The following is a 22,701-nucleotide window of genomic DNA, read 5'->3' as shown; positions in this document are numbered from 1 at the left end:
GGGACACCGGGTTTCGTCTTACACAGTGCAAAACTTGGGCTTCATGATAAAGGTGGTCAAAAAGGTGGGGGGACATTTGATATTGTGTCCCCCACCCTCCAAAAGGTGGGGGACATGTCCCCCTGTCCCACCCCTGATTGACGCTCATGCCGTGATTATGATGGGCCCATTTCGTAAAGCTGCTTAAACGTGTTAGAGTAATTTTTAAAGGTGTGTTTTATTAATTTTGTCATAATTTGCTTCCTGGCGTTTCCAAGGCATGTAATAAAACTCAGTTCGTCATAATTTGCTTCCTCGTATTTCCGAACGTACAAAGAAAGTCGTGTGTTGGGGCGGGGCGGGGGTAACAAAAGATGTGTAGATGCTGCGAGGTTTCAAATAAAAATTAATGTCCCACGTGTAAACTTTTATGGCGTGGTTTATTCAGTTTGTCATAATTTACTTGAGGAAGGATGCATGTCCTAAACAATGGAGCTGCGTTAGTGGGTGCCGTTCCCCCGTTCCATGCCCCTTCCTCTCCCCGTCCCACGTACTCTAATGCCTGCCTCCGTTCTCCATGATCCCGTCACATAGCAACAGTTCTTTGCTTATACAATCTGAAAAATCAGTCATGCCGGCAGGGCAAATTTTCAGATTAAGGGTAAAAACAATTCGGTGATTTTATGGCTTTATGATACAGAACATAACAATAGCGACAACTCATCAGTGCGGACCTAGTAAATCAACCAAAGTTCCAGATATATTGAGAATTGTAAGTCAAAAATCTGAAGTATCTTCTATGCCGGTGTCGCATGCAATTGTGTCCTCTATTCGATACTATCCGAAGGACATTATTGCATATGCAATCGTGTCCGCCCGGACGCTGCATAAGGCAAATGTGTCCGCCCATACACATTTCCATATGCAGTTGTGTCTGCCCCCGTGTCAAACCGTCCTTGCAGTAAATTAAACGCCCTTGGTCGACGGAACACGTTCGCCATTTTTTTTTTACAAGCAAAGTGCATGACATGAATGACATGGGAAATGGTCGGCCGTTGGGTATTCGCTACAATCATAAGATTTGTCAATATTCATGCTGCATATGCAAAGCTTCAGTGCATGCACGCTCGCTTACGCGTGCACATGTACATGTCCAACTGACTGTTTTTGCATAGCCCCGGACACGATAGCATATGCAAAAGTGTCAGGAGCGGACAGTATTGCATGGCGGACACAATTGCATCTGACACCGGCATGGGCAAATTTCCAAGTTTGGGTCAAACAATTTTCGGTGATTTTAAGATTTCAAATGACACAGAACAGACTATTGAAGTGCAGACTGAGTATTCAACCAAAGTTGAAGTTGTATTTTTAGTGAAAAATATGACAAATTTTCAGATTTGGGGGTAAAAGTTTTACGGTGATTTGCTAACGTTCCTCAAAGTGGTTTTTGTGTGTGTTTTTTAAAACTTTATTCAAGTATTTTTACCACACCATCCTCAACCCAATTGAGCCTGTAAAACTAAAAAACTTGCTAAACACGAACAATTCTTAATTAACAGAAACAGGTTTAACCATCCAAAGTTCTATAAAGTTAACATTGTTGCAACTGAGGCCCCGCTCATTTTTAAGCTATGCAAATAAATTCCCTTAGCAGTCACTTCTGCTTAACAGATTCCCACTTGTCATTGTTTTGCCAAACAATGATGGTGCAAAGACGTCATGTATAAGTGTTCCAGAGACTAAACATTCTTCAGACAAACAAAGCAAACAAAGCAAACAAAGCAAATGGATGGATGAAAACGTAAAAGCTTTTATTAAAGGAACACCATGGTTGCTCGATGGGAACACGTTGCCTTGGATCGGTCGAGTTGGTCTTTGACAAGCGTCCTGGAACCGTTTGTTATAAAATCAATATGGTTTGAAAGATGTTGTAAAAGCAGAATACAATGATCTACACAAATATGCCTCGAAATTGCGTGGTTTTCGTTTTACCTCGTCGACAAACACGGTCGGCCATTCATGGGAGTCAAAACTTTGACTCCCATAAATAACACGGTCGGCCATTCAAACTTTGACTCCCATAAATGGCCGACCGTGTTAGTTCGCGCTGTAAAATGAAAACCGTGCAATTTTGAGCGATACTTGTGTGGATCAATATATTCTACTTTTAGAACATCTTTCTAACCATATGCATTTCATAACAAACGGTTTCAAACGCTTTTCATAGACCAACTCGTCCGATCCAAGGCAACGTGTTCCTTTAAGAGACAGGCTTCTGACTGGCACCCAAAACAAAGATATTGACAAAATCGGGAGGCTGATAACATAGGACTTGATAGCTCAGTTGGTAGGATGCCTGCATATGGCAATCTGGAGGTCGCAGGCTAAGTCCTGCTCGATCATTTAGTCTTTGTTCAATTAATCCAACAATTTCGTTTTGTTTAATATGGCAGTGTATGGCTTAAATCAACTTTTGAAGAGGGGGGGGGGTGCATATATCAAAAGTGTTGTTATTTCACTACCGAGCTTATGTTGAATTTACATTTTAAATATATTTCCTTAGCAACTGGATGAGGTCACACCCTAGAATGCACAAGGCACACCCATAGTAAATATTAAGTGTCATGTCCTATACATAAAGTAATGCTATGTAACCGACCTTTGAATCTTCAATAGTCACAATGTGTCAAAGGTCATCTTAATCTCACATCAACATTCACGTGATACATCCTCCACCTTGATTCTAAATTTTTACAATCATTTTAAGTGAAGTTAATAACAAAAAACCCCAAAAATTATTGCACTTTCAAGATCAACAGGGAGTTCACCATCTGGATACATTCCCTATATTACGGCGCCACCACTTTTCACTAATTTTTACAAAAAGGGATAGATATCTCATTGAGGTTAATGAGATACTATATAATTTCATATCGAATGAAAAAATGGTGGCGCCATACAGAAACTTTTCCCACCCCCTTAAAGGTTTGATACAGGATAGGTAAGGATAAAATGTTTTGGTCTGAAAGCTTACTGATATGAAGTTAATACTAAAACAATTTTTTGTAGCCACATTCAAGAAAACTGTATCTGAATGAAGAATTCAACAACTGATTTCGATTCTTACAACCCAAATTAAGGACAAAGTGTTTACATGCTGGAAAAATGTGCATTTTCTCCCATTTTTTTCTCCTGACTCGCAAAACAGATTAAAGCCTGGTTCATACTTCCTGCGAATGCGATACGAATGTTGACGTCACAAATTTGCAACGAATAGGTTGTAACAGTTGAACGGTGCTCAACTCCTGCGAAACATTTGCTGTGAAAACAGCCATGTGACGTCACAATTTGCTTTGCATTCGCACGAAGTTTGAACCTGGCTTTAGTCTAAATTTTCACAGATGGTTAATCACACAAAACACAAACACTTTCTGTGAATCTTTAGTTAGGTCTACCAATCCTGTATAGTACCTTTAACTAAATTGTTTTGAGATAAACAACCACTGTAACCGAATTGTTTGACCACTCACGCAACAATTTGATTACCTTACCTAACAGCTCCGAGTTCAATTTTACAAACTCAATTATTAACATAAATATTTCACATTACGGGAAAGCTTCATTAATGAAAGAGGCTATAATAAAACGTCCTTTTCATCTAACAACTAACACCTGTTATCTCCATGTAAATCCTTTTCAAAAAAGTGGACTTAATTGAATCATGCACAAACCAGTGGTGCTGACTGCCCCAGGCAGATTTATAACTAATCAATTCAAGACACCTTTGTCAAAGACCAGTCTTCTCACTTGGTGTATCTAAACGTAATAACCCTGTGAAAATTTGAACTCAATTGGTCGTTGAAGCTGCCAGATAATAATGCAAGAAAAAACACCTGCGTCACACGAAGTTGTGTGCTTTGAGATGCTTGATTTCAGTACCTAAAATCTAATTCTGAGGTCTCGATATCAAATTAAAATATTTTAGTGGAAACTTACTTCTTTCTCGTTAAACTATGTTACTTCAGAGGGAGCCATTTCTTCTCACAATGTTTTATACTATCAACAGGTCTTCGATGCTTGTTAACAAGTTAGTTTTTATGCTAACAATTATTTTGAGTAATTACCAATAGTGTCCAGTGCCTTTAAACACAGGACTCAAGTAATTTAATGGAAACACGCCCACTGGTGAAAAGGATTTATAATTTTCGAGTTTTTGCTATGAAACTTTAAATCTTTAATCAAGTTTTCCCGCAATGATTTTAAAGCAAAATAAATTATGCTTATTAAATGAATTCTCTTTCATAGAAAACAAAGTTTTTAAATATGAGTGAAGTGGATAAAGACAGGCTTGTAGCATTTTGCCTCCAGGTTGTTTTGTTTTCTGTGTGAGCCATGATGACAAATGACACTTACGTCACTGCACATTTGTTCCAATGAAATCAATGCATCCAAAGAAATCATTGTGCCTGTTAGGCCAGTGCCAGTATTTATCCTTACGAATAAAAACAAAAGACCAATCTAGTAGCAATATGTATCCATAGTGCCCTGTGAATAGACCTTTATCATGCTGTCGCCATCTTGGTCATGTTCCCTGTTTCCAATAACAGTAATGAATGCTAACATTCATTGTGCATGGCACCAGGCTATTATTTTGTCCAGCCTCAGTGTGGTTACAATATTCATGTCAGCTAGTGAATATGCATTAAAAATATAAATACAGGATTTCTCTGTGACATGGAGTAAAATCAAGATGACCACACTGTGATAAAGGTTTTTTTTTTTTTCTTTAAGACATGCTGTTCTCTTCTTCATCTTCTTGGGAGTATTGCTCAAGGCGTTTCCTGAGTTGTCTGGATCGGTCCTTTAGACTTAGATCAGTGTCTGTCGACATTCCAATCAGAGCATCATGTAGAGTCTCTAACATCTCTTCATTCAGTAAAACAAATTGGTTAATCTCTGCAAGAGTGAAAAAGAAAAAGAAGTATTTGTTTATTTATTTATTTTCTTACACTTCACACTGGCAAAACGCTATTAAGAATTAAAAGATACAATCCTACAAATAGAACAGACTGAGCAACTAAAAATAAATACAAATATTTGAAACCGAATAAAATACCAAGCTATTTGGAGGCAAGGAGGAACAGTAGACTAGCACCTCTACAAGGCTGTCCTTCCATACCAAATTGTCAACAAAAACCCTGCCCTCCTGATAAAAAAAAAACGTTCAGGCCAAAAGCTGTGAAAAAAAAACCCAAGGAAAATCACTCAGATGGGATTCAAACCAAAGACCTGTGCATTATCAGAGCAGATGTCTTTATATACCACCAAGCAAGTCTAGTGGCTAGAGGCAGTTAAAAATTACCTTTTAGTTTAGTGACAAGTTTTTCCAGTATATTTAAAGCTTCTCTTCTTATTGCTATGTACTTGACGATACCTGTAAAAAAATAAAATAAGAGATCAATTAAGAATGACACAAAACAGCATGATATAATTTTATGGTAAGGGAGATTTATCTCATCAACTAGAAACATTTTTAACCAAGCTTAATTTTCTACTGGAAAGCTTTCTGTTTAGTTCTGATCTGGAACAGGATAAGCTGGGCATAGCTCGGTGACGCATAATATAGGATGGAGACGGGACTAAACCTTTACTTCAGAACCATCACTACTTAAGACCGATACATATGGTGCTACTGCAAAACTCAACTATAACTCCCACCCTCCAAAGTTTCAATCCTACTTAAAATGCCTAAATTGCTTTAATCATCTACTGTAGATGTTGAAAGCAAACTCAGTTCATAAGTCAGAGGAAAAATTGATATTTGACTTACCTAAACATTTGCATAGATCGGGGATGATTCTTAGAAGTATACTGGACACAAACTTGCAGTCGATATCTGAGATATCAGGAACTAGGAACATCAACCTGTTAAAGAAAAACCACAAGTACTGGATCATTCCTCAAACTTTCTCAACTCCCTGGGGAGCAAACATCCCAAGCTGTTGTATATTTCAGTGATGAGTCACTGCTGACAAAATGTCTGATATTTAGATCTAGATTTAAAGACACTGGACACTATTGGCAATTGTCAAACTCCAGTCTTCTCACTTACTGTATCTCAACATATGCATAAAATAACAAATATGTGAAAATTTGAGCTTGATGGTCGTCTGAGTTGCGAGATAACTATGAAAGAAAAAAACACCCTTGTCACACGAAGTTGTGTGCTATCAGATGCTTGATTTCGAGACCTCAAATTCTAAACTTGAGGTCTCGAAATCCAATTTGTGGAAAATTACTTCTTTCTTGAAAACTACTTCTGTCTCGAAAACTACGTCAGTTCAGAGGGAGCCGTTTCTTACAATGTTTTATACCATCAACCTCTCCCCACTACTGGTTACCAAGTGAGGTTTTATGATGACAATTATTTTAAGTAATTACCAATATTGTCCACTGCCTTTAAGCAAATTAATATTGTCGCTTACCTTTCCAAGAATAGACCTAGAGATTTGAGGATGGTTACTTGGACTTTAAAGGTGCTGTTCTGCAATCCATCCGACAGGTAACGGCAGAACTCTTGGTGGTAAAGATCTATGTGAGAAATATACAATCAGTAGATTACAATTATTTGTAAAGAAAATCAAGCACTTGAAGATTGAAGATAACCAAAACATCATCTTTTAAATAAATGTCATCAGTGGTCGATTAGACAAGATAGGACTAGTCCTAGGAGTTATTGAACACTAAAGGCTAGTCCTAAATTAGGATGAGTAACTAGTCCTTACTTGAGAGAAAACTATTTTAACTCTTTGTGAACTCCACTATTTGTGAACTCCAATATTTACATTCTAGGCCTAAATTAGGATGAATTAGAAATCTCTTACTAAAACAATATCTTGTTTTTGCCCTTACACTGATGTATAATCAGTACTTTCCCCAAGTTGTGTGAAAACAAAATCCACAGTGGGATTCGAATTCATGATCATTGTATTGCTAGAGCAGACATCTATTATTATTACCAACATTTATGTTGTGTGCCAAGAAAACTGAGCATGAAAACTTCATCAGTATTGTACCATTCGTAAGTCAGTATAGGAAGGGTAAATTCTGCATGGAATTGGGAAAACATGTCTTTCACAGTAATTCGGCAACAAAAATGGTACTGTGATGCAATCTTTATTGTCTGGAGCCATTTTACTTCTTAAAAACTTCTAATGTATTACTAGAAGAAAGCACTAAGTGTGCCTCAAAGACAAAGAGCATTCTGCCTTAATGCCCCCTTCAAGGAATATAACAACTAATGCAAGAAAATCAACTGTTAAAGATGTACAACTTTGTGGACTATTTTAACAATTTAAATCAAGATTCCAGATTCTAAGTATTTACTGTCATTATAGAATAATGCATGACATCTGTCTTTCCTGTGTACAAGGAGAACACGTACTTGGTCTAACATAAGACAACACTAGATCAAGACATAGAAATAATAGACAACAGGAATAAAAATATTACAGACAAATTATGAGAAACTAGAAGAAGAACAAATATTGAGATTAACAGTTCAGAATCAAATGGATTACAGCATAGTAAATATCACAGTAATTTTGATACACGATAAAAATACAGAGTACAAAACATCTCAAACCAGAGGTTATTCTCATATAAACCTTACACTACATGTACTCGCTATTACATTGTATGCACTCTAAATAAATGAGAATTGAATTGAAAAATTTTAGAAAAATATATTTGATGTGCGAAAAGAAGGGCGACTGTCATGCCCGCTGTAGCCTTTGTATGCCAGAGCTAAATGGCCAAGTTTGAGCACTGCGTAATAAAAAGAGAGGGGTCTGTCATAATCACCTTGGGTTAGTCGTTCGTGCGGCCACGCTTTACCCAGACTCTCATATGCACATTCCTGAAGTTTGAGTTTTGCGTCTTGTCTCTCTCGATCATTCTCATCGTCAGAATCAGAGTCATCCTTCTTCTCCTGAAAATAAAATGGTCTTTTTTGAACAAAATATTTCTAGTCCAACCCTTTTTCAATTTGTTTGTTTTTTATAAATGATAAAAGTTATATGATTTCCTTTCTCATCTCTAGTTGTGAAGCCAAGAACCATCAGAAAAGCAAACTTAATTACTGTACTTGCCAAGAACCCAAAAGAAGAGAAGACTTGGAAGGAATTTTCAGGTTTAGATGTTGGAGGAAAAGCCCAGAGAATTATTCTAAGGGTAAAACCCACGCAGTCAGGTAGGGACTGAAAACCCAGTCCACATGGTTTAAAAAAGGGAACTTCAATAACTTACCTTTGATAAGAGTGGGAAGAGGATGTCAGTGACATCTTTGAATCGATCAATGTTATGAGCCTGTAAGATGGAGGAGAGACATTGAAGAGCAACGATCTTATAATCAATCCGCTCCTTCTTGCTCTCCCTGAAGACGGCCGTGAGAACCGTCTCAATGGTGGGCTGCTCCGGGTAGGCATCGTCGGGACTCTCAAGTGCATTCCTACATAATTCCGACAAATAACAATAATAACATAAAGCATTCATAATGCGATGCCATCTTGTTTGTTATTTTGAGGCGCATAACGATTAAAGTAGTCTGGCAGGTAGGTGATGTTAATGAGATTGTGCCCTTGATGAAAACAAAAATAAAAAATTGGCACACATTAAGGGTTCTATAAACTTCCTTGGGTCAACCCCGCAGTCCTCACTAGGGTTAGCCCATGACAAGAGCTAATCGAACGATCACTCACCCTCTCGGGGTGACAGCATGCACCTCAGGTCACCCCAAAGTGACACACCCCACAAGCAGGGCACTGGGGGCTGACCCAAGTGAGCCCCGTCAAACATACTCGAGCGTACCGGGGCAGACCGGGGTCGACCCAGGGAAGCTAAACGAACGCACCCACTGAGTATGTCAAAAGAAGGGTTTTGTGCTATAGGGTCATCGCAGACTCAAATTTCAGAAAAATAAAGGTGCTATAAAAAAATTATAAAAATAGTGTAAGTGGCTTCTTATATAGGTTGTCATGGCATCAGTATTATAACTCCTAGTCACTAAGCCATTTTATTTAATTCCTTAAACTATCTCAGCTCCCTTTGGAGTATACAGCCTGTGCTGCCAAATATCAATCTATGCCTTCACAGATACCCATTTACCCCTGGGTGGAGAGCAATAATAGTAAAGTGTCAAGCAATGGCAGCCCTTTAAAAAAAAGGGAAAATTGCCTGTTTTCTACCTATCAAAAAGCGAATAATTGGGTCTGATTCACATTCACAGATTACTTACCTGCATGATGTGCAGACCGTTGAAATAGATCTTAACAGCTCATCCTATAAAAATACACAAATCAATAAATATATCAATGAAAATTAACAACATTTTTTACATTTTTAATTTGGCTATATTTAAAAGATGTTTAATAAACATTTTATAAATTTGCAAAGGGGATAAGGAATATTACTTGGTTTTACCCTTACACCGATGTGTGCAAGTACTGTATACTCAGTAATGTCCCACGTTCTGTGAAAAAAATCACACTCATATTATTATTACTCGGGTGGGATATGACATCTGCTCTAGATTGGCAAAGGCCATGGGTTTGAATCCCATCCAAGTAATATGCCTGTGTCTTTTTTCCAGAGAGCTCTGGAAAGAACCTGTAAGCGCAGAATTCGGCGCTAGGCAGAGCCATAGAATTAGGCCCTGGTTTATGGTTTGCCTTACTTACTTTTCCATTCCACGTCCTACCAGAGAGTCCAGAGACCAGGGCCGCCAGTAACCGGCCAAGATGCGGGGGTTGGAGCCTGGAGCCGAGCTTCTTAGCAACAGTGCTCATTGCTCTAGCTGCCTGGGCTTTACGAGGCCAGGATTGGGATCCCAATGCCTCCTTGGTCTGAGTGACGATCTCCGCTAAGTATAACTTGATTCCACCCTCAGTCCCTAAAATGTGAAGTAAAAACATAACCAGAAATAAATGTTTGTAGAAATGAAAACAAGGTTTTCTGTGTAGATATCTCCAAGTCAGCACTTTGCTATTAAAGAATAACTACATAAACAAATCTATCACTTACACAGACCATTAAAGGCTTCAAATCTGACGTCCAGTTTGTAGAAACAAAAACAAGGTTATTTGTTTTGTGGTTACACCATGTGGGTATCTACTGGGTAGTTTATGTTCTGTTGAGAGCTTGTCTTGCTTTATATTCTACTCTCTTTTGAGTAAGCAGCCCTTTTGCTTTAAAAGAATAATTGTGTAAATATGTCTTTGTACAAAGGTTTGATAAACGTAAAGTGAATGTTGGTTCTAACGGTTAGCAAATTTGAAACAAGCAACAATAATAAATTTTGAAAACTGATGACGTCATTTTGATAACATCATCATGCTGTAATTGATGCGGTTTTCATCTCCTAAAAAAATATCTTGCTAGATGTGAAATTTCAATGTTATATGGGCTTTGAAAATGTTTTTGTTTTTAGTGGAAAAGAAACGGGGAGAAGAAGATGAAGAAGAAGTATTAAGAAAGTAAAAAAAAAACACCGAAAAATAGGTGTCCGGGCGGAATGCCGGGCGGAATGCCTAAATAAACTTAGTACAACTAAGTACAACTTTTTAAGCAAAAAAAGAGTAGACACACAGGTACAGGTAGATGTAGCTTGGTAAGTAACTTTACCTGGAGTGGAGTCTAGCCAGACCTCTTCCCATACACAATCTTTCTCCTCGTTTCGTCCACTCACTGCATTAAGGAAATAAAACAAATACAGCAAAGTTTGTCAAACACCAACTTCAGAATAAGTTCTCTTGTTTCTATTGTGCTGAACGGCATTGTACAAAATACCTTTGGTTTTTGGAACGGTTTGATTGTTTTAATCATATAAATGTAGTTTATACATTAAAATTAACCTGAGAAATTTTTATTTCAAAAGGTGGCCGCCTTTTTAAGATATCGCTGAAACTCTTTTGGAACTATGTCCAAGTAGGAAGAAAAAAAACCTTGAGGAATACACAATCTGAGAAGCTCTACCAGGTACAGTAATCTTCTTACATGTATATTCAAATTTTGGGAAAGAAAAAATGACATCTCTTTCCAGAATCGCAGTATTTCAAAGTGAAATACAATGTAACAAAGTTTTAACATGGTTGATCACACAAAACATGACACTCTCTGCGACTTTATGGTCAGCTCAACCAATCCTGCATAATACCGTCAACAAAAATATTTCCACTAGAGTCTTACCTTTTTCCTTCTTGGCGTGCATCGCTAGGAACACCAACGGCATGGCCAGAGCATTGTGTCTCTTAAAAGCATCTGAACTGTGCCTGGACATAGCTTGTAACGTCAAGCCACAAGCCGTGTGCAACGCTTCATCTGAAATACAAACCATACAATCATGAACTTATCAGGGCCAAAGTTCATACCAGCCAAGATTTTCAGATTCGGGTCTAACATTTTTGGGTGGTTGTAAATGTTCAAATGTTCTAGTGCGGACTATTGAAGACATTTTATCAGTGTGGACTGGGTTTATAAATGAGCAAAATTTTAAAGGAACACGTTGCCTTGGATCGGTCGGGTTGGTCTTTGAAAAGCATTTGTAACCGTTTGCTATAAAATGCATATGGTTAACAAAATTATTTAAGAGTAGAATACAGTGATCCACACAAGTTTGCCTCGAAATTGCCTGGTTTTCCTCTTACTTTGCGAACTAACAGGGTCGGCCATTTATGGGAGTCAAAATTGACTTCCACAAATGGCCGACCGTGTTAGTCGACGAGGTAAAAGGAAAACCACGTAATTTCGAGTAATACTTGTGTGGATCATTATACTCTACTTTTAAAGTATCTTTCTAATCATATGCATTTTATAACAAACGGTTTCAAACACTTTTCAAAGACCAATTCGACTGATCCAAGGCAACGTGTTCCTTAAAGATTTATTAAGAAATTTGTAAGTTTGGGTTTTTGGTCCAAAACCAAAAAAATCTGCCATGCCGGCATGGTCAAATTTTCAGATTTGGGGTCAAATTACTTTCAGTGATTATATGGTATCAAATGATACAGAACAAGCCACGAAAGACATTTTATCTGTGTGGAAGGGGTAAAAGACCCAAAGTTTGAGATTTACTGAGCAATTTGCAAATTTTTGTTTTCGTTCCAAAATCAAAAAAATCTGTTGTGCCGGTATCACAAAATTTTCAGATTATGGGTCAAAAAATGTTTGCTGATTTTATGGTTTCAAATGACACACAACTAAAGACATTTTATCCTTGTGGAATGGGTTAATAAGCAAAAGTGTGAGATTCATTGAGAATTTTGTAAGTTTGCATTTTTGGTCAAAAAAAAAAATAAAAACCTGCCATGCCGGCATGGTTAAATTGTGAGATTTGGGGTCCAAATATTTTCGATGATTTTTATGGTTTCAAATGATACAGAACGGACTACTGAAGAAATGTTGTCAGTGTAAATACACCATTACGTTTCCGGCCCCCCGTAGTCTTACCGTCTTTTTCTGTGTACCAATTCTTCAATTTTGTTATCAGTTTCTCTACACTGCTGTCTTTGGCAACCTGGGGGTGGGGGGATGATAAACACAATAAAAACTTCAATGCCAAATTCAAACTAAAAACTTGAAAAGACAACTGACAAGGTTAAAAAGAAAGTGTGTCTGATGTAAAATCGTTCTCAATATTAGTAGTGAAAACTTGGGGTGGGTGGATGGGTCCAAATAATGTTACAATTTGTTTTATTTGAAACTGTATAACCCTCTATTCTGAATGGCCCCTTAGCCCTTTGTAAGAAACCATTCCTTGGACATGTAACATAAGGTTCCATAAAATGTAAAAGTAGATCTGATCAATGTTGTTCATATTCTCACCTTAATGAGATGACCAATTGCTGCTGCGTTTGTTTTCCTGACCGCCAAGCTCTTATCGTTTAGACCCGTCAAAAGTGCACTAAGCAGCTTTCCTGAAACAATCAAGTGAACAATTAAATTGATCAACTGGCAGTCTTGTGGTCTTTGTCAAACTTGGGTTTGGGCTTCGGTTCCAGGCGCTGAAGTAAAGGCCTGAAGGCTGGCTCATAGTCGATGCCTTTCCACTGCGTAACACAGCGTGCAGAGCCCAAGACACAGACCAACAGACATAAGTCAGAAACAATTACTTGCAAATCAATTTTCCTACTCAAATTCATGTTTATCTTTAGCCATGTTACCATGGTTACCAATGGACTTTTTCGATTAAAGTATCGTGACTTTTCTGCAGAATGACAAAATTAAATTTACCTGCAAAGGGTGCCAGATCCAGAGGGCATTGGTGACTCAAAAGAATAAGAAAGTTAGCGCAACCAGCCTGTAATAAAAAGTTGACATGGGGAAATAATAATACAAATAATAAAAGCATTAAGTAAAGCGCCTTTTCCAGTGGTTACTAAGCACTACAATAAAACATACAAAAACCACAGAGGAAACATATTCAACAAATATATTAGTTTGTAGATGCTTTTTGAACAAGCACGGGAAAGTCTTTGTTAGAATGTTTTAACCCTTTTCGGTGGAAGTGTCACCTAATTCTGCAATTTGTGATTCTACTTTTATGCAAAAGTCGCTGCATTCAGTACAAAAACGAAAAAGAGATTTTCACTGGCACAACTTTCTTTAATATCGTTTTCATTTTCGATGGGGTAAAGTCCAAATACATTACAAATTTAATAAAAGCAGATTAGTAGTACTCCTGCCACCTCTGCTGCCACCTAGAGTCCTCCGAAAGGTCACCGATCGGACCTACCTTAGTACCCATGCCGATTCCACTGCGGATGAGATCACACACTCTGGGCACCAACTCCACCAAAACTTCAGAGTCTACATACTGCGCACACTGTAATCAAGTCAACAACACAATGAGTTTATTTATTTGAATCAAACAACAAGCAAAAAGTTGACACTATTTAAATTTACATTGTAAGTTTTTACAAAGTTAAAAAAATACAATTTATAATACACGTGTAAAAGCATATATGAAATACACACACTCAAAAGCGTGGAAGAAAGTCGAAGTAGAAAGTAGTTCATGTTTCAAAGTTCTTCTTTTTGTGTATAAAGTTGTTCATAATCCAGCCCCAGTGTATGACCAAGATCTCTTAGTCTTTTGTTCATTATCACTATCATCAAATAACCGACGCCTTCACCCTCCTTTTACCTGTCTTTTCAGCTTCCCCGGGACCCATGATACGCTATTGGAATCATGCTTTTTTCAGTCATAGCTCCGACACTTTAAAACAAGCTAACCAACCATGAGAGGCGACACCCCTTCATTGGATACTTCATTACTTAAAGGGACTTATTGCCTTGGAGGGCCAGGAGAAAAACTCTCTGAGCACAGGAGAGAACTGACGCACAACTCTACTCTAGTTCATATTTTGTATATGCTGTGATACAAATATTTGAGCGATGATTGAGATGTTTAGTTACTCACCATGTTGATCATTTCCATCATTGGAGAACTCTTACTCACGGCTATCCGAGCATTATCCAACTATAAACAAAATTAGAATAAAACACAAATATTTATTTATTTATGTCTTGTTTATCCTTATATCTTCTCTCTGTTTTAAAGGTAGGGTTATAAACTGATTTGTTGTCACCATAATGTTGTTTGTGCTTCGAGATTTCTTGTCTGGGTGCTCGACAATTTTGTCCAGGCACTAAATTTTTGAAAGAACATTTGGTAGTTCAAACCCGCACGTGGAGAACCCTGAGAACTTGAATTAATTTCTCTAAACCAATCAGCCATGACACCCTACAAATTATCCACTAACCTTTTCTTGACTGTCTTGGTTCTCACCGACATGTAGGCTCATGTAGTTCATAGCCTGGTGTTCCAGACCGCTGAGTGACTCCAACTGTGCAGTTACTAGTACTGCCATATGGGGTTTTAACCTGCTGCCTGCCTTCTTGCTGATTTGGACCAAGGTATAAAGGCTAGCCAAGCAAAAATGAGAGTAAGAAACAATTACACACCGGAATTATACCTATTTTGTACTTAAGGAACTTAAGGAATTTAATATTTTGTTCTATCAAATTTTAGATTTCCATAATTCACAAGCAGGATCAGGAACTAACAACAATAGAGGCTACATGTAAATACAAGAAATCAAAGTTTGTAAATTTCCAGCCTTAAACAAAAAATAAATTAAATATACAGGGATATTAATCTACACATACTGAAAAAAACTAATATTTCCAGAAACTTCCAAAGATAAGACTTTGCTGTGACGTACCTGATGTTTCGAACCTCCTCCACTCTGCTTGGGAGTCCATGCTCCAGTAAACAGGGTAAGACCAACGCCAAGGCTTGCTCGCCCACCTTCCCGTATTGTAGATCACACATCTTGATGCAAACCTGTTTGTTAAGCAATTCATTATTTAATATCAAAATACTAAACCACAAGGGGAAAACAAATTGAATAGAGTGGGATTTGAACTACGACCTTCAGTTTAACATGCCATAGCCCTACCGAAAGAGCTATGGGATTAACCGCCAGCGCTCTACTGACTGAGGTACCTAACTTAGCTGACAAAGTGCATGCATGTTATTATATAACAATAAGACGTCTAAGCTTTCAGAAAAAAATAACAAGTTTACCTGCAATAAAACCTGTATGAAGAAGAAAAAAATCACTTACCTTACTGAGTGATCTACAGGCAGCCTCTGCCGACTTCCGAACAGATTCCTGAAGAAGAAAAAAAATGCATCATTGGCATATTATTTCAAACCCTAAACCTTTGCCATTCTAGAGCAGAAATGCTATAAGCAGTCCGTATTCTATACTTAAGCTAATGGTTTCCAGTATCACTGATGCAAATTTACCATCCATTTAAATTTTGTTACAATAATAGTCTTCATCAATAACTGTCATCTGTTTAAACTCCACTGAGCTGCTCTGGGCAGCTGGTGAACACCAAACTTAATCCAAAAGTCAACATGTTAAGCCACGTTTGCATTGGACTTTTTGGGTCTGATAACTTTCAGGCCCGGTAAGTTTAAAGCTGTCCGCACTTGGATTAACTTATGTCTGGTAATTTACCAGGGGCTTTTCTCAAACTTCCGCTTGGGCTCCGAGCGCTGCATACGTAAGAGGAAACACAGCTATGCATTTAACAGGATTTTTTGGAGCAGTGTGTATTGCATGCATTGGTTCGAACATCAGCAGACCTTTTACACATGTTAGATAGCAGTCATGTTACAGTATTGTTAAGTTTTGAATTGGTGTGTTCGCATTGGACTTCTTGTCCCTGTAAATTTAACATTGTTAAGTCACCGGGGCTCGAATCGGCCTGTTAATTTAACAGCGCCGTGGCAATAACTTACCACTTACCGGCTGTTCCCACTTCCGACTTAAAGGAACACATTGCCTTGGATTGGACGAGTTGGCCTTTAAAAAGATTTTGTAACTGTTTGTTATGAAATGCATATGGGTAGAAAGATGTGGTAAAAGTAGAATCAATAAAGCCCTACACAAATAAGCCTCGAAATTGCGTGGTTTTCCTGTTACCTCGTCGACTAACATGGCCATTTATGGGAGTAAAGTTTTTCACTCCCATAAATGGTTGACCCTGTTATTTCACAAAGTAAAAGAAAAACCACGCAATTTTGAGGCAGACTTGTGTGGATCATTGTATTCTACTTTTAACACATCTTTCTAATCACATGCATTTTTTAACAAACGGTTACAAACGCATTTTTATAGACCAAAACGTCCGAACCAAGGCAATGTGTTCCTTACATATCGGTAAGTTAAAAACTTGCGGCGGTAAATTAACCATTTTAAGTCCAATGTAAAAATCGCTTTAGTTGTATACCTTGATATCATCCAATACTTTGAGACAACTCTCCCATAATGCTGGCATGAAATCCACGATACCGTCAACATTCCTTCCTCGTAGTAAATCACTCAACGCCAAACAACTGTCAACAAAACAATCACCACATGTAGTGAGCATTGAACTGTTTCTCTATTAAAGATCTTACTGACAAAAATTGTTGGTCAATCAATATATTATTTGTCAATGCAAACAGTCAACAAATGTATTATTAGCAAAATATCCAACTGTTTCTCTTGAGAACTTAAAGACAAATTGTTGATAAATCAATATGTTTAACTGATTATTAGCAAAAAATATCAAACAGTTTCTCCATTTATTGCATCTTTTTGCCTGGTGCATGTATTCCTCCATCCTAGACTGTTTCTGAGCTATTTTATCTTAAAGACCTGCTTGAACGAAAATGTCAAGTCGTGAACTTTGCTGAATTCCACTTAAAATGTTTTCGATGAATAAGGAAATCGAGTCATATGATTATAAATAGGTTTCAATTGTGTAAAAAACAATCATTTTGTATGCCCTTGTCCAGAGCTTTTCTGCGAGATTTGCGAAAAGCCCCATTACATAATCACTCTCAAAACGTCATAAGTAGATAAAGCCGCTTTGTTGCAGCGTGGATGTATAACAAAGCAAACTCCCACAAATGACGTCAGCGGCATTGTCCTTTGACGCCCGCTCTCAACGGCAGAAGTGTTTTTAGTTTTTCAAAAAAAAACCTTTAGGTAGGGGCCTGATTTTTTAATCGATAATTTCGAAAGTTCAGAAGTGTACACATATCAAAATTACATTAAAATGGTGAACAAGTGCATTAAAAACAAGTAAAAATACAATTTCTGTTGAAAACATTCCGCTTAGGTAGCTGTTTAAATGTAGCCCCTTGCCAGGGGTCACCCCCAAGAGTGCTTTTTAGCCTTGTTTGGGGTGAACTTGTAAAGAAAAAAGAAGAAAAAACCCAATCCTACATTGAAAGAAAGCAGCATGTCAAAATATTGAATTTACTGGAAATTCTGGACAAAGCTGTTGTTTTCGTACCATGATTCTCTATTCCTCCAGGCATGATGGGTAAGATGATGCAACAGATCCTTCACAATCTCCTTCAGATACGTATCCACCTGAGAGAGTGATTTTAGGAAAAAGAAGAAGAAAAACTAGAGATTGAGTGTTTGTACCAATGTCTCCTTCAGATACGTATCCATCTGAGAGAATGACAATAAAAGAAAACAAAAAGTAAAAATAAGAGCGTTGATTGTTTAGATGATCTTCCTGTCAAGCAAACTTGGCAAACTCTCACAAGGGGAAATAAACACTACGCTAGCAACAGCTAATCTCTCTAATACAACAATTAGTTTAAAGTCTATGTTTATGAATTGCACTAATCAAGAAGATCTGATTTAGTAACTAGACGACAATACTTATTTTAGTCATTGTGATATCAGCGGGTAGCTTGCTACTTTTCTCTAGTCACCGTCATAATATTGGACGTACTGTGGGAAGTTAAACGTTTAACTTACCACATTCTTATTGTCTTTGACTAGTGCGCTCCAGATGCTGGACATGGCTTGGCGAACGGGACCACTCGGATCATACTGATACCTATAGAGCCTGGGTACCAGTTTAGGTAAAAAGGGAGCTAACTGGTCCCCTGCATGAGCAGCGATTGAGCTGAAACCAAATGCAGCACCCTGCGAGAAACAAAAGAACGGAAAATATTTTCTTCAAACCTTGGAATTATTTTCAAAACCATTAGTTTCACTATGGTACACAACCCTTATTATAACAGCTCAGAAACATACTGCTATTTGATTGGTTCAGAGCATACCACATGGTTTGTCTTCTTCTAGGCACAATATATTATGTACAGTGTATTTGGTGTTATCTTTTACTCGTGCTATGGTGATCCCCAGAGCTTTCTTTTTTACTCTGGATTTGCCTCGGAAAAAAAGAAAGCTCCGACGATCACCTCGAACGTCGTAGTTTTAACCATAGCACTCAAAGCAATCACTGTTTGTATATAAGCACATTGCTAACCTAAATGCTAGCATAATTTCTTTAATACTTGTTTAATTTTTTTGTTTCAACTACCTTGTAATTTTTTACATTTTTAAAGTATCTTCTCTCCTACCTTTCGTGAATTCCACATTGCGTTGTGATTGGCTAAGTGCATAAATTTATAGATAAGATCTGGTTGGTTGAGATCACTGGCCAATGAGCACAGCTCCTTGTATGTCGAAAGACTCCCACTGCAAATGACAAAATTAAGACAATTCTATATGTTTTCGCCATTTTTGAAATATGTTGGGTTGCCATGTAAACCTCATTTATTCTTAAAATGTAACACATCATAGATAGATTCAGTTTTGTCATTGGTTTATAGCATGTCACATGATATCTCATTTGTTTTACAAAGCAAATGAATGTAACAATTTACACCCATAATAAAAAATGGACTATACCCTTAGCAACCATAGCATCCAAAGAAGTCAATATTTTTATACTATCGGGACCTATAGGAGGGGAAAGTGTGAAAGCGCACTGGGGTACTGTTGGGTGAAAAAACCTCTTGGGGCCTCCCCAGGGCTGTGATCCCTGGGGATAAGTGATACAATGTGAAAAGGGTTGATGTTTTCACTTACCCTGATGGATTGCTCCCTAATGATCCATCAGAAAACAGCTTTGTGTCTTCAGTAACTGTCTGTTTAGCTCTGAAAATAGAAAAGTATCATGACTTGGTAATATACAAACACTTTCATTAATATGTGACTTGCACAAGAGAAAGTATACTATAAGTTATCACACAAGCGCGAGTGGAATACGGTCAAATATAGCGCTTCTGCGTCCCATATCCAATGAGGCCGAAGCAAACTTGGCGCGTGACATAGAACACACAAGATGCAGGTAGTGTTATTAGCCGTACAATATAGGTTTTTATCACCACTCCATTCTGCCAATCTGATTGGAGGATTAGCGGGTACTTAAAGATAAAGTTGGTAACCACTCATCAAATTCATGGCAATAACAAATTGGTTAGAAGTACAGCAGCTTTGGATATTATAAGGATGTGCAGAATCATTTTACTTCCAAGTAATGGGGTTAATAAGGTATTATCTTTTATACCCCAAATTTGAACTTGAGAAACGTATCTGCCAGAAAGGTTTGAAGTCAATTCTCAGTTATTAGCAAACATTCTCTCAGATATTTCAAGTGCAAAATGAAGGTACGAAATCTGCTCACATAAACTTAATCTTTGGTATTGAAGGCCCCACTCTGCAATCTGGGGTGTTCCATGTGGTTTTATCGCCATTTTCTTTAGAATTTGATCCAAGTTATAAAATATATTAATAACAAAAACAAACAATTTGGTGGGATCTAAAAAAAAACAACAGAATTCCGGTTCATAACAAAGAAAACACATCCCTGCTAAATTAAAAACATATTGGCAGAACCCACGTTTTTCCTGTCATGAGTGCCTCTACCAAGACGGATACAAGCGCTGTCCTCCGATCTGGTGTACTCTGCTCATATACAAGGCTCAGACCTTTAGACGCCACGTCTTGAGTCAGTTCTAAAAAAAATTAATACAAATAATACAAAATTGAGATTCATCTTCTATGATGTTTTTATTTAGAAAAAGATCTGACTGGACACCATCTCCAAAGATTGTTCTCTGCTTAAAGATTATACAAATACTAACAATAACTAGTTCTTATATAGTGCATTTAACAATAACATATCAATGCGCTTAACACTAGTAGTGCCCTGGAAAGTATACAGCTAAGGGCTGTCTTGGCCATTCAAAGGTTTTTGTTAAACACAATATCAACTCTGTATATTTGGTTTGCGGTAACACACCATGTGTGTATCTACTTGCCAGGAAGAGGTTGTTCTTAGAGAACTGTTTTTTTTTATTCTACAACTACGGAGTAGATTGTTCGGGGTTCGGGAGACTTCTCAGGTCTCAAAAGAACTGTCCTGCTTTTTAACTATTACCCGGGTGGATAGTATAGAAAATAGGCTGGGACTACAACTTAAGATTATAGGATCGTGATTAACTGTACTACCGCGGAGTCAGTTCTTAAATTGGTCTCAATATTTCGACTAGCTTGCTCTAGTCATCGTCAGCTGACTCTATTTATACCCCCTGGGTGAAGATAGTAAAGCATCATGCGCAAGGACACAAGTATTATAACCAGGATTCAAACTCACACTCTGATGACTTAACAACCAGAACTTGAATTTGATGCTCTAAACCACTCAGCCATGACACCCAGCCAGACATTTTCGCAGGACATTATAATCAAATACCTTCCTCAAATTCAAGTCCAATGCACAAATGGCTTATTGACCGCAAACACTTCCAAGTACATCCTCCTTACCTTCGCGTTCAGACAGAAAGTTGACAAACGCCTGCTGAATGTCCTGCATCCTCTTCTGTGTCGCCAGAGAACTGCCACATTGCTGGACTATAGACAGCAGCCAGATGCAAACAGCCTAAGGAAAGAACATGTAAAACTAGAGATTGATAGTTTGTGAACAAACTCAAGGTGTTCGGTTTCCGGGAGTAAAAGCCTGTATTAAAAAACAAATATTACACCTTGCTTTGTTCTCAAGATTTGTAATAAATGATTCAAATTGCAAAAACTGTCAAAACAACATGATTACGTCATCTAGTAAAAGTGTATGTTTGGTGACGTCATCTGTAATATTTGTTTTAAACCAGACCTTTGCCAGACTTGTATGCTGTGATGGTTAAGCATCAAAGGATGTATATTTCAACCTAAAAGGCAATAAACAACGCCCTTTCAAATCATTTCACAGTCACATCCGGTTTAAACAGATCAAAAGGTCAACGAAGGTTCACCAACATATCCATTTCTGTAAAGTACGTAACGCCCTTTCATATGATGTATAGATTGTCAAAATAGCTTATGTAGTTTAGGTTATATAAACTTAGGAAATATTGACGACTGTAGAAAAGACTGTAAGGGGCATGTATGTTTTAACCGCCTTGAACGAAGACTATTCTTCATGAAACTTTTTCGCGCTCTATGGATGATCACTGGAGCGTGACTCTGCTGCACCGCTTATACACTACACGTTGTGTGTATGCCTACGTGCAATGTTTATGCACATACCAAAGGGGATTTACGTTGTTCTTTAGACGTGAATTTTGAAATTTTCAACCTCTCTTTTGAGCCGGAAGACAACATCAAAATGGGGTCATGTCTGTGAGGCGTTTACGGAGTTTTCAATGACGATTCCGATGATGTTTTGATTGTAAGAATCCCTCATGTAGATCAAAAGTTAAGATTTTTTGAATTAATAAACTTTGAATATTCATAACTCCAGAATTGATGACGTCATCATGACGTAACTCACACGGTTTCTTCTCCTAATAAATCGCTAACTATGTGTGAAATTTCAAGTTCATACGAGTTTTGGATAGGCGCTTTTGTTAGTGGACAAGGGACGCTGAGAAAAAGAAGAAGAAGAAGAAGAAGAAGAAGAAGAAGAAGAAGAAGAAGAAGATGTATGAAGAAAAAGAAGAAAAAAAAAACGAACAAAAAATAAGAGGTGTTCCGGGCTGTTGGCCCGAACACCTAAAAAAAAAAAAAAAAACATTCTCATAGAAATAAAATCTTTAAAAATGATAAGTTACTGCACATTATGTTCTGTATTTCACAACAAACATGTAGTTTTCATTTCACAAAAATGCTTTAAACAGGCAGACTACAGCTGTGGTATTTCTAATCAGCAGCATGTGTCCTCAAGAAAGACTTTTTTTAACAACCATTATTGCTACATCCTTTTGGTTAGACCAGGGGTTAATGATAAGAG

At 37.6% G+C, this 22,701-nt stretch overlaps 1 protein-coding gene across 1 annotated transcript in view; it reads right to left on the bottom strand.

The window, feature by feature from the left end:
- Nucleotides 1-489: 489 nt before the first annotated feature.
- Nucleotides 490-22,701, bottom strand: part of LOC139946005 (proteasome adapter and scaffold protein ECM29-like) — a 44,119-nt gene continuing 21,907 nt past the window's right edge. The window contains exons 23-47 of the mRNA XM_071943587.1: nt 21,240-21,354; nt 20,314-20,428; nt 19,500-19,568; nt 18,989-19,106; nt 18,378-18,548; nt 17,899-17,978; nt 16,846-16,951; nt 15,669-15,716; nt 15,264-15,385; nt 14,802-14,964; nt 14,459-14,518; nt 13,772-13,861; nt 13,270-13,336; nt 12,862-12,953; nt 12,487-12,553; nt 11,227-11,358; nt 10,663-10,725; nt 9,720-9,931; nt 9,278-9,321; nt 8,290-8,491; nt 7,846-7,972; nt 6,468-6,573; nt 5,813-5,907; nt 5,345-5,416; nt 490-4,938 (exon numbers count right to left, since the gene is read on the bottom strand). Coding sequence (XP_071799688.1) covers nt 4,769-4,938; nt 5,345-5,416; nt 5,813-5,907; nt 6,468-6,573; nt 7,846-7,972; nt 8,290-8,491; nt 9,278-9,321; nt 9,720-9,931; nt 10,663-10,725; nt 11,227-11,358; nt 12,487-12,553; nt 12,862-12,953; nt 13,270-13,336; nt 13,772-13,861; nt 14,459-14,518; nt 14,802-14,964; nt 15,264-15,385; nt 15,669-15,716; nt 16,846-16,951; nt 17,899-17,978; nt 18,378-18,548; nt 18,989-19,106; nt 19,500-19,568; nt 20,314-20,428; nt 21,240-21,354 — 2,706 coding nt within the window. The 3' untranslated portion in view covers nt 490-4,768. The remainder of the gene's footprint in view (nt 4,939-5,344; nt 5,417-5,812; nt 5,908-6,467; nt 6,574-7,845; nt 7,973-8,289; nt 8,492-9,277; nt 9,322-9,719; nt 9,932-10,662; nt 10,726-11,226; nt 11,359-12,486; nt 12,554-12,861; nt 12,954-13,269; nt 13,337-13,771; nt 13,862-14,458; nt 14,519-14,801; nt 14,965-15,263; nt 15,386-15,668; nt 15,717-16,845; nt 16,952-17,898; nt 17,979-18,377; nt 18,549-18,988; nt 19,107-19,499; nt 19,569-20,313; nt 20,429-21,239; nt 21,355-22,701) is intronic.

This window comes from Asterias amurensis, chromosome 13, assembly GCF_032118995.1.
Source record: "Asterias amurensis chromosome 13, ASM3211899v1".
Classification (NCBI taxonomy): domain Eukaryota; kingdom Metazoa; phylum Echinodermata; class Asteroidea; order Forcipulatida; family Asteriidae; genus Asterias; species Asterias amurensis.
This window is presented reverse-complemented; position numbering and strand designations above follow the sequence as displayed.